At 38.7% G+C, this 12,093-nt stretch overlaps 1 long non-coding RNA gene and 1 gene segment (V, D, J or C); one reads left to right on the top strand and one right to left on the bottom strand.

The window, feature by feature from the left end:
* Nucleotide 1: 1 nt before the first annotated feature.
* LOC118565312 lies at nucleotides 2-430 on the bottom strand. Its single transcript, XR_004932307.1, has 3 exons — nucleotides 420-430; nucleotides 195-272; nucleotides 2-89 (listed from the first exon to the last, which is right to left on the bottom strand). It is a non-coding gene; the product is annotated as an uncharacterized LOC118565312 (long non-coding RNA).
* Nucleotides 431-9,203: 8,773 nt separating this feature from the next.
* LOC118565301 lies at nucleotides 9,204-10,748 on the top strand. The segment is given in 2 exon segments: nucleotides 9,204-9,241; nucleotides 10,363-10,748. A coding segment is annotated over 1 exon segment (264 nt).
* Nucleotides 10,749-12,093: the final 1,345 nt, after the last annotated feature.

Below are 12,093 nucleotides of genomic sequence, written 5' to 3'. Positions count from 1 at the left end.
GTGATAAACTCCTGCATCTTCAGCCTGAACTCTGCTGATGGTCAGAGTGAAATCAGTTCCAGACTGACTTCCACTGAAACGATCAGAAACTCCAGACAAACGTGAATTGGCATTATAAATTAGGAGCTTTGGTGCTTCTCCAGGTTTTTGAAGGTACCACTGTAAATCATTGGTAACACCTGAACTGGCTTTACATTTGATGGAGACAGTCTGTCCTGGAACAACAGCCTGAGATCCTGGAGTCTGAGTCAGGATGATTTCTCCTGATGAACCTGAAACAGCAGAATGAGAAAAACAATTACGCAGGAAATCTGTAAGTAAAGGTCAGCTTCCATGTGTTTCTTCTCCCTGTCAGAAGAACCCCTTCACGGTGAATCTAGTTAAATATCAGATACAGGGTTTACTAAAAAGAGTCTCACCGTGAAGCAGGAGCCCCAGGGTGGTCAGCAGTAGAGTCAGTGACATCATCATTGTGCTGCTGGTGTGTCAGTGGCTCTGAAAGGCCTGGACAGCCACTGATCAACACTGACCTCTTAACAGCTGGGAGCAGAGAGGCAGGACACATATGCAAACACACAGAGTCAGTCACATGGAGCTCAGCTCTACATTCTGCAATGTTTCCACCTGAATGCTCAACCATTTGCATCTGAAAAACAAGCAGCAATCTCAAACAAAAGTTTGCAGGTTTTCAGAGAACTTGTGAAGGACAGAGGACTTCCCAGTCTATTGTGACTTTCTTTTTCTAATATTTTTGGGATCCTGATAAAGCTCCTGCATGACTGGTTCATCATCATGATTGTTTTTTGCTCAGAAAAATATAATTGCTGAAATATTTAAACTTCATATTTTTGGTCTACATCCACCCTGCTATTTTTATTATCTGATATTTTTCAGCATGTGGAACTGAAGTAAGGAAGTACAAAGTAAATTATTTTGACAGGAAATATTATTTTCAAGTTTATTTATATTAATGTCTCAGTATCACTGCACTGCAACGTGCTTTCTGATTGGATTCACGTCTCAAAGGATTCATGGCTAACTACTGCCCTCATGTGTTCATATCCATGACATGCAGTTGCTGTTAAAGATTTTGGACGCGTGAATTGCATTTACAAATTTTTAAAAAATGGCAGAAGTAGAGGAATATGGTCTTAGCAGCAAAAAAACAATTTAAAAATAATTATTCTCTGTGTCTTCAAATTATGTTTTCTGGCCAAAACTGTAGTTGGTGATACCTCTGCTGTCTCTTGATAAAATGTCTGTTCACCAAGCCAGGAGAGAAAAACTTATACCAATTACCAATAAGAGGAGGGAAAGGATGAAAGGGGAAAGAAAGACCGATGAACGAGAAGGCTGTAGGTAAACACTCCCAAGGATGGTGGTCATCACATGAGGGTCAGGTCCACAGAGCTGGATACAGTCCTGCAGGACGGTGGAGAAATGGAAAAATGCATCTCTGTTGCTGGAGTTAGCTAACCCAGAGGGAAACATGGCTTTTTATGGGCATGCTGTGTGTTAAAACCTTTGACTTCAGATGCTCTCTGTTGGAGATAAAGATTCTCTTTAAAGAAAAGAACTCTGGGCCAAGGAGTAAGTCTGCAGGTGTTTGTTCATTTTTCAAACATCCAGCATATATGAGCCACCATCCTGCATGGGTTAGGCACACAGAACCCATCAGGAGCTCAGGATGGTGCTCTGGCTGCAATCTAGCATCAGGATGGGCCTGCAGAAGATGGTGAAGGGAGGTGAGGAGGTCATTGATGGAAAGGATGGGGCTCTGGGAACCCGATACTCAAGCTGGACACATAGTTTGCTTTTAAATAGAGAGAAGGTGATGATTGGTAAAATGAGGCAGGAGGAAGTAGGCAGAGGATGAGGTGCAATGACTTATGGGTAATTAGTGGCAGCAGCAGGTGGAGCTGATTAGGTGCAGAGTGGTGGCTGGAATGGTGACTGGGAAGGCTGGAGCCTGGAGAAATAATCAGTCCAGAATAGTCCACAAAAACAAGAAAAACAAGACAACTGAGCTTTAACTGTCTCCAAATGAGCTCTGCTGTCCTGCTCACTAAGTTGACCAGATAACTTTTTATTATTCAGAAAAAATCAGAGCGACAGTGAGTGTGAAAAAGAGGTGAAGAAACGTGTCCAAGAGGTTGGAACGGGTGGAGAAAAGGCATCAGGTGTGCTGTGTGATAAAAGAGCATCAGTGAGAATGAAAGGAAAGGTGTAGAAGACGGTGGTGAGACCAGAGGTGTTGTCTGGTTTAGAGACAGAGGCACTGAGGAAGAGACAGGAGGCAGAGCTGGAGGTAGCAGAGATGAAGATGTTGAGGTTCTCTTGGGGAGTGAAGAGGATGGATAGGATCAGGAATGAGTTCACCAGAGGGACAGCTGATGTTAGATGATTTGGAAATGAAGCCAGAGAGGCCAGACTGAGATGGTTTGGACATGTACAGAGGAGGGATAGTGAGTATGTTGGTAGAAGGATGATGAGGCTGGAACAGCCAGGCAGGAGGTCTAGAGGAAGACCAAAGAGGAGATTTATGGATGGAGTGAAAGAAGACATGAAGGAAGGTTGTGTGAGAGAAGAAGAGGCAGAAGAAAGAGTTAGATGGAGACAGATGACTCCTGTGGCAGAACCTTAAGTGGGAATAACAAAATAAAATATGTTTCTTTCAGATGTAATGCATGCTTTCTATTTTTGACATGAGTCTTTTGGACTCTAAACTTATTCTGTTTGATATATTTATGTATTTTGTCTCTGTAAATTAAATTTTTAATCTTTTGTAAATCAGAAATCATGAAAGTCAAAGAGCATTTTCACTTGTTCAATAAATCACATACAGCTTCATCTTTGAATGTAATAAAACACGGTGAGCCCAAACTTCTAGTTGACCAATACAATCTGGATTTTTCTTTCTGTTACATCAATGTTGAAAATGAGTTCAAAGGTCAAAAATGTTGTTGATCTGTTTTCATGCTTCATCATGAAACATGTTTGATGTCATTGAAGGACTGAAGATGTGAAAAGTCAGCTTGGTGTGAAGTTGAGCATGTTTACAGAGTTCATCACATTTAATCCTGACATGTTTCCTCCATGTTTTCAGTTTATTCTCACACTGTTTCAGGAATGTTTGTAATGTGATTCATTTATTTTTGATCACAATGAATAGTTTACTGACTGGGATATAAATATAGTGTCACTACTGTAAAATGAGTTTTAAACAAATGTGAGGCAGAGTGGGGAAAAAAGTAAAATACAGTTAAAATAATTTCAGTTTAGATGTTTAAAAACAGCATCATTTTATGTTTCTGTGACAAAAGCTCTGGTTGAAGGATTAAAACCAGAAAGTGTGTTTTAGTTTGTTCACTGAACAGAATCAGTCTCTGCAGCTGCAGTTCAGTTTCTGTTCAGTCTGACTGAGGGAGGTTTTTGTACGACTGGTTTTCACTGTGTGAACACAGCCTGAGTGTTGATGCGATGAAAACTCTGACAGTAATAAACTGCAGCATCTTCAGCCTGAACTCCACTGATGGTCAGAGTGAAGTCAGAGTTTGATCCACTGCCTGTAAAACGACTTGGAGTCCCTGATGCTCGAGTGCTGGCAAGATAAATGAGCAGCTTAGGAGGTTGTCCATCTTTCTGTTGGTACCAGGCTAAACGGTTAGAGCTATAAACATTCTGACTGGTCCTACAGGGGATCCTGGCAGATCCTCCCAGATCAGCTGTCACTGCTGCAGGCTGAGTCACTGTGACCTGACCTCTGGACTCTGAGGACACAGAGACAAAAACATAAAGCAGCTTGATGGTTTTGTGGGCTTCATTTCAGAGGGACAGATGTTGATAGAGGAGAGGAGTTTGATCCTCTGGACTTTACCTGTGAAGCAGCAGCAGAGGAGAGTCCAGATGAGGACGCAGATCAAAGTCATGTTTTTGATGAGGAGGATTTCTGTGTCTTCTGTTGTCATGAAGGACAGCTGTCAGTCCTCCAGTGTTCAACTCTCAGGACTATAAACTCTCCCAGAGCACTGGAGCATGGTGCTGCTGATGCAAAGTGCCTCTCTATGGAAATACTCTGTAGTGATTCCTGTAGGAACTGAGATCTGTTAAGCTGTTCAGGGAAGAAGATTCTACATCATTAGATCTTTTCTCATGTGTCTTTTAAATCTTTGTTTTCCCTGAAAATGTTCTATAAATCTTTTATAGTTCATTCATTCTAAAAAAACAAACAAAAAAACGAACATATACATTTTCATGGGATGTTAAATTACTTTATATGATTTCTCTTATTTTTTTTCTTTTACTTTTGACTTTTTATGTTTTGACTGTTGTCAGAGAGGAAATGGCTGAAGAGAGAAGGGGAACGACACAGGATGCTTTGATAAACTGACCTCCAGATGCTGACCTCCTGGTTGGAAGGACAGCTTCTCTGACCACTTAGATTCATTTCCCTCAGGTCTCACACTGAGCTAATATCAGAATGTTTGGTAAACCCACAGCTCCATAGAGCATATCACACAATTCAGCTGTTTTCATAATTTTGAGAGAATTTATGTTGAGGAAACAGACTGGATGTTATGAATGAGCACATGTGACTCCAGATAAAACCAAACTGATAAAAGCTATAAAAAGCTGTAGAGACTAAGATATTATTATATTATATACAATTTGAGGAGGACTCTGATTTCCTTTAAAAGTCCAAAACTCTTGGTTTTCTTGATGTTTAAATTTCTGCATCACTGTTCTCATATTTTAACGTTTTCTACAATATTTCAGTGAATTTGACTAAATAACTGCTGAATTATATCATGTTGATGCTTGCTTGTTAACCATATAACATTGTTTTTATAGCAATTAATTGTTTCAAAGAGAAAGTATGTTGTTTCTTATACAAATTTATTTCATATTTTCTGAGTAAAAACTTTGAAAAAGGGTTTAATAATGCTCAGTTAAAAGTGAATAAAAGGCTTATTAAGGTCTATCCAGCCATATGTTTTTTTTTTTATCTTTGCAAGAAATAATAATAATAATAACAATTACAACTTAGTGAGATATTTGTAATAAACTGCAGTTGTGTTCCCCATTTGCACAACTTATGCTTCAGTGCAGCTGTGGATCAGTTCCTCTGCAGCTTAGGGAGGTTTTTGTACGACGTTGTATCACTGTGTGAACGGTCTGCTGTAATCCTGCTGACAGTGATAAACTCCTGCATCTTCAGCCTGAACTCTGCTGATGGTCAGAGTGAAATCACTTCCAGACTGACTTCCACTGAAACGATCAGAAACTCCTGACTGACGATTTGATGTCCAATAGATCAGGAGTTTAATAGCGTCTCCAGGTCGCTGAAGGTACCAGTCTACCTCATTGTCTACATGTTGACTGGCTTTACATTTGATGGAGACGGTCTGTCCTGGAACAACAGAAAGAGATGCTGGAGTCTGAGTCATGATTATGTCTCCTGATGAACCTGGAAGAGAAGAACCAAAATGATTAAACCTAAAGGAAATGTGAGTGAAAGTCAGAGCTGATGTGTTTCTCTGTCATAGCAAAACACCGACAAAACAAGGTTCTGATCCCAGAGTCTCACCGTGAAGCAGGAGCCCCAGGGTGGTCAGCAGTAGAGTCAGTGACATCATCATTGTGCTGCTGGTGTGTCAGTGGCTCTGAAAGGCCTGGACAGCCACTGATCAACACTGACCTCTTAACAGCTGGGAGCAGAGAGGCAGGACACATATGCAAACACACAGAGTCAGTCACATGGAGCTCAGCTCTACGTGTCATTTTGTTCTCTTCTAATGAGCAAACACAGAGTCTATGGAAATGCTCTGAATGACTCCAACAGAGACTGATTTAAAAGTGATGCTGTTCAAAGAAGAAGATTCTACATATTTATGTCTATTATTATGTCTTTCAAGTGTTTTTTCCCTGAAAATATATTAATATTTTACATTTCATTTATTGTAAAATATATTAATTCATTGCATTTTAAGACACTTTAAATATAATCTCTTATGTTTTCTTTTACCTTTGACTACCTTTCTTGTTCTGTGGCTCTAGTGGACCTTTTTAGACAACTGCCAGAGATGAAATTGCTAAAGAGAGAAAACAACAACAAACATAATAAATCTTTATTTGTCATTGCACATTCAAAAGAAATTCATCTTCTGCATCTAACCCATCTCTTAAGGAGCAGTGGGTCGTTTTTACAGCACCAAGGGAGCAATCTGGGGCTAAGGGTCAGAGTTTCTCATCCTCCATAAATTGTTTTTGTTTGGAGTTAGGCACCCAGCAAGAAAGTTGATGGATAGTTTTATAAATATAAATAATTTTCAACGTGCCTTTTTTATTTATATATAAACAAAATTAGATGACTGGTTTGTGTACAACGTCTTCACCCACAGACACACAGTGGCCTTAGAGCTCATACTGAGGAAATATCACTTTGGTTGGTAAACCCACATTTTAGACTTTTAGACTTAATTTAATTTGAAAAGTTTATCAGATGTAATTATTCAGCCTGACTGAGGGAGGTTTATGTACGACTGTTTTTCACTGTGTGAACACATCCTGACTGTTGATGTAATGACCACTCTGACAGTAGTAAACTGCAGCATCTTCAGCCTGAACTCCACTGATGGTCAGAGTGAAGTCAGTATTTCCAGAGTTTGTTCCACTGAAACGATCAGGGACTCCAGACTCACGGGTGTTTGTACATCTAACAATGAGTTTAGGTGCTTCTCCTGGTTTCTGAAGGTACCAGTTGAAGCAGTAACTCGTGCTTGGATTGACTTTACATTTAATAGAGACAGTCTGTCCTGGAACAACAGACTGAGATCCTGGAGTCTGAGTTATAGAGACTTGTCCTGAAGATCCTAAAATATAAAAAAAAAGATTAGAAAGTTTCCTGGATAAAAATTAGGCTTGAAGAATTGTTATCACCATCTAGACCAAAGCTGATATTCTAGATATCCTGGGGAACATGGTTCCATCTTAACAATGATTTCAGCAGAGAGTCTCACCGTGAACCAGGAGCCCCAGGGTGGTCAGCAGTAGAGTCAGTGACATCATCATTGTGCTGCTGGTGTGTCAGTGGCTCTGAAAGGCCTGGACAGCCTTTCAGAGCCACTGACAGTGACTATAAACTCTCCCAGAGCACTGGAGCATGGTGCTGCTGATGCAAAGTGCCTCTCTATGGAAATGCTCTGGCTGACTCCAGCAGGGAGTTTGGATCTTTGTGATGATATTCAAGGAAGAAGATTATACATCTTTATGTCTATTCTAATGTGTCTTTTAAGAATTTTCCATCCATCCATCCAACCATTTGCCTACACACTTATTTTTGTTGGGGTCATGTGGGGTGCTGGTGTCTATCTCCGGCTGTCAATGGGCAAGAGGTGGAGTACACCCTGGACAGGTCGGCAGTCTATCGTAGGGCACTTTTAAGTGTTTTTTCCTCTGAAAATATATTAATCTATTACATTTCAGGTATTGTAAAATATATACATTTATTGCATTTTAAGTTACTTCAAACCAGGGGTGCCCAAACTTTTTCACAGAGAGGGCCAAAATTAAATCTATTTGAGGGCCCTGGGCCAAATACAATAATATATAATATTGCATAGAACTACTAACCTTCCTTTTTGTTTGAGTAACATCAGAAAACATGAAATATAACAAAGATATTTGGCATTTAAAACAAATATCGAAATTCCAGTATAATTGTACATATGCTAAATGTCGAAATGTGCCTGTCCAACAGCAAAACATTTTACATCTTTATGTCTATTCTCATATGTCTTTTAAGTATTTTCTTCCCTGAAATGTTCTATATTCTCTTTTATAGTTCATTCATTGTAATATATATATATATATATATATATATATATATATATATATAAATATATATATATATATAATACATTTGATGGCATCTTAAGTTGTTTTTTCTTTGACTTTTGACTTTTTTTGTTTTGAGAGTTGCCAGTGAGGAAATGGCTGAAGAGAGAAGGGAACGACTTGTAGCAAAATCTGCCCCTGCTCCACCACCATGTCCCTAGCTTTGACTTTCAAAAGGTGATGTCGAAAGAGAGGCCAACATTGAACATATTAATGTTACACACAGATCATGTAAATAAATATATCATTCAATTAAGGAATTCCATTAAGGAATCAACTATATGATTCTCTTTCAACCGTTATTTCAAATCACTTGTGAGTTGGTGTTCAGTTTTTAATAAAGGATGCTTTGATAAACTGATGGCCTGAGGTCCAGATGCTGACCTCCTGGTTGTTGAGGCCAGCGTCTCTTACCACATAGATTAATTTCCCTCAGGTCTCACACTGAGCTAACATCAGAATGTTTGGTAAACCCACAGCTCCATAGAGCATATCACACAATTCAGCTGTTTTCTGTTCTAATTTCAAGAGTCTTTCCAAGTTTTGAGAGAATGTATGTTGAGGAAACAGACTGGATGTTATGTCTAAGCACATTTGACTCCAAATCAAACCAAACTTATAATAATAATAATTGAACCTTATTGATCTCACAATGGAGAAATTCACCTCTGCATTTAACCCATCCCATTGGGGAGCAGTGGGCTGCCACTGTGCAGCACCCAGGGGTTAAGGGTCTTGCTCAGGGACCCAAAGTGGCAGTCTGTGGGAATTGAACTCAGAACTTCCAGGACACAAGCGCAATGCTCTAACCACTAGGCCACCACTCCACTTAATATTTAGAACTCTATAATAGAGTTCTAAATATTAAGATATCATTATATTATATACAGCTTGAGGAGGACTCTGATTTCCTTTTAAAAGTCTAAAACTCTTGATTGTCTAGTTTTGATGTTTAAATTTCTGCATCCCTGTTCTCATCATAAAACGTGTGAATTTTAGCTGGATGCTTTTTTTAGAAGTTAAAGGTGATTCAACATTTTCTAAAATATTAAGATTTTGAAAAAAAGCTTTAGGAGACATTGGTAACGTTGCAACTGATGTTTGATAAAAGGCAGAATTATTCGTTTTCTGCAAGTGAAATAAAAAAAACACAATGTGGTGTTATTTATCATATTAATGTCAGAGTTTATTATTTTCATCTCTTAGAAAGTTGTAGTCTTGATATTTTGTTTGTGTCAGAGTCAAAGAGCCGTGTCTCTACAGTCAGAGGTTTTTGTACGACGGCTCAATGAGTTTGTATCACTGTGGTACACGTTTGGTGGAGGAACCAGACTGGAGTTTGGAAGTAAGTAAAAGATAAAGCTGTTATTTTATTGATTTGATTCTAATGTTTTAACGCTGTTTCATAGATTGAAGCTGGAAAAAAATAAATATTTAATATTAAATATTTTATAAAGAGAGATCATGGAGACAAGTTTTTTGATAGTTAAAATCAAAAATGATAACAGAGTAACAAGTTAGTATTGATCTAAAGCTTAAATGATGTTTGATTCTCCTTAGTTGGTCTTGGTTTGTAGGTTTAGTTTAGTCAGACAGAGTCAGAGAGCCGTGTCTCTACAGTCAGAGGTTTTTGTACGGCGCCTCAGTGAGTTTCTATCACTGTGGTGGACTTTTGGTGGAGGAACCAGACTGGATGTTGGAGGTAAGTTTACTTCATGTTTGATAGCTAAATTTAAAATATGCTGAAATGTTATTTCAGAAAGAAATTAACTACTTCCTTAAAACGACCAAATTGTAAAGTTGCAGTTTAAGATGAAATTAAACATTAACTATTTAATGTGTAACTTGTTTCTAAAATAATTGTCTGGACTGAGTTCTGACATGTTTGTTAATATTATTACTTTTTAACTTTAATGCTCTTCTACCAGCTGTGACCCAGTTTGGTGGTTTGGTCTAAAAAAGCTCCATCAGAACTTGATCAGGACTAAAGCTGTTATTGGAGGAATAAAATCAGTCTTAATCTACTGTTGATCACAGCCAGAGAAAATGTTACTCTGATGACTCTTTACTCTCAGTTTCTTTCATATTTAAAACAGGAATGCATAACATAAAAAGAGGTTAAGTAAAATTTTACACATTTTCCCAAAAATAATAATTCTAAACATCAGATGAAAAATTTTGTTGCTTGTAGTAATGAGATATTAAAGTTATTTTATTTTTCCTACTTGAAATTAAAGAGTTGATTAAAGTATTTAAAACACACTTCTTTAGTGATTATTTCTGGGCTGATCTGAGCCTCTTTAAAGGAAGTGAAACAATGTGTCTGTGAGTGACGAGTGAAGCATGAAAACATCTGGCAGAAACTTGCTGTTGTAGAAAATCCCTCCCTGACTGTAACCGTGTCACAGTATCTGCTGCTTAACTCCTCTGTAGTTCTCATCCTCTAACCTGATTGGTGTCTCCTAGGTGATGCCCGTCCCACCCTGACAGTGCTGCCCCCCTCCAGTGAGGAGCTGCAGCAGGGGAAGGCCACCCTCATGTGTCTGGCCAACAAGGGCTTCCCCTCAGACTGGAGTCTGTCCTGGAAGGTGGACGACAGCAGCAGCAGCAGCAGCAGCAGCTGGGAGCAGAGCAGGAGCCCCGGGGTGCTGCAGAAGGACGGCCTCTACAGCTGGAGCAGCACCCTGAGGCTCCCTGCAGACCAGTGGAGGAAGGTGGGCTCTGTGACCTGTGAGGCCTCCAAGGGCTCCCAGCCTGCAGTCACACAGACGCTGACCAGAGACCAGTGTTCCCAGTCCTGAGCTCATTCAGGGATTTGCTAAAGATTTATTCTGCTACAGAGCGCTTGCTTTGAAAACTGTCTGTTGGATTTTATCCTCAGAATCTCTGTCATTGGTTCAGAACCTCAACTTCTTTAAAAAAAAGCAATAAAATATAAATCTTGACTCCTGTTTTTTCTTTGAATTCATTCCAATCAAATCATCCATTAATTAGATTATTAAGCTTAATTTGTACCTAGACAAATTTTTCCAGTTTTCTTATGTTATCAACTGAGTCATTGACTTTTTCTATTAAATGTTTAAAGCAGAAAATGCAGAAAACTATCTGCATTTGCATCAGTCTAAGTAAATGATTAAACAGGTAACAGTTTACCGCTTTAAGAATGTGTGACAAACCAACATGGTGATCAGAATTCAAAGTCAACTTTATTTATCATGTCAAACAACGTCGTACTGAAGCTCTTATAAGCCAGAAAACTATTAGACCAAATGCCTCAGTAAAACATTAAAATACACTTTAGAAATCCAGTAACTGATAATAATGAAAAGCAGAAAGCTAAATAAAGACAAAACAAACACAAAACAGGTCTGAAGGTTTTTAAGACAATTATTCAGGTTCAACTCTCATTAAACGTCAAAGTAAACATGAGAGTCTTTACTGAACATCTGAAGGTCTCTACTGACTGAGTGCTGCATGTTTGTAGAGGTAGATTGTTCCACAGAGGAGGAACAGCTGATGATCATTAATTATATTAATATTGGGCCTGAATTGTATTAATTGGTACATCCTGTCTATTAAATAATGTGAAAGATAAAAATATGATAAAAACCAAGTTTTGAGCAGAGACTCTCACCGTGAACCAGGAGCCCCAGGGTTGTCAGCAGCAGAGTCAGTGACATCATCATTGTGTTACTGCTTATTTCCTAGTGGATCTGAAGTTTCTGTTGAAGTCATGTTGTGTCTTTGGGAGAAATTAAGGCTAAAACAATTATATCATTGTTTAAAGAACCTCCAGTCAGAACCTGAGGATATGTGTTCAGCCAAGAGAGCTAAATCTTCATCAGGTTGTTAACAATGTTTTCTTCCAGGTCAAAATTTATCCTCCACATCTACCACTTTTCCCAGGTGAATTAAAATATTCAAACCTAGTAGCTAACACCAAATCTTCCTGAGAAACAAAGAATACATTTTAAAATGAACTCTTCATGTGAAGTATTTGTGAGACAAAACTATCATCTTAAAAGTATTGTTACTCTCTGTGTGTCTGTGTTTAGTGAGCTGTGTCAGAGTCTGCTGTGACATTCAGCTGCAGTTTCTGTTCAGTCTGACTGAGGGAGGTTTTTGTACGACTGTTTTTCACTGTGTGAACACATACTGGCTGTTGATCCAATGAAGACTCTGACAGTAATAAACTGC

This window comes from Fundulus heteroclitus, chromosome 13 (assembly GCF_011125445.2).
Source record: "Fundulus heteroclitus isolate FHET01 chromosome 13, MU-UCD_Fhet_4.1, whole genome shotgun sequence".
Lineage (NCBI taxonomy): Eukaryota > Metazoa > Chordata > Actinopteri > Cyprinodontiformes > Fundulidae > Fundulus > Fundulus heteroclitus.
This window is presented reverse-complemented; position numbering and strand designations above follow the sequence as displayed.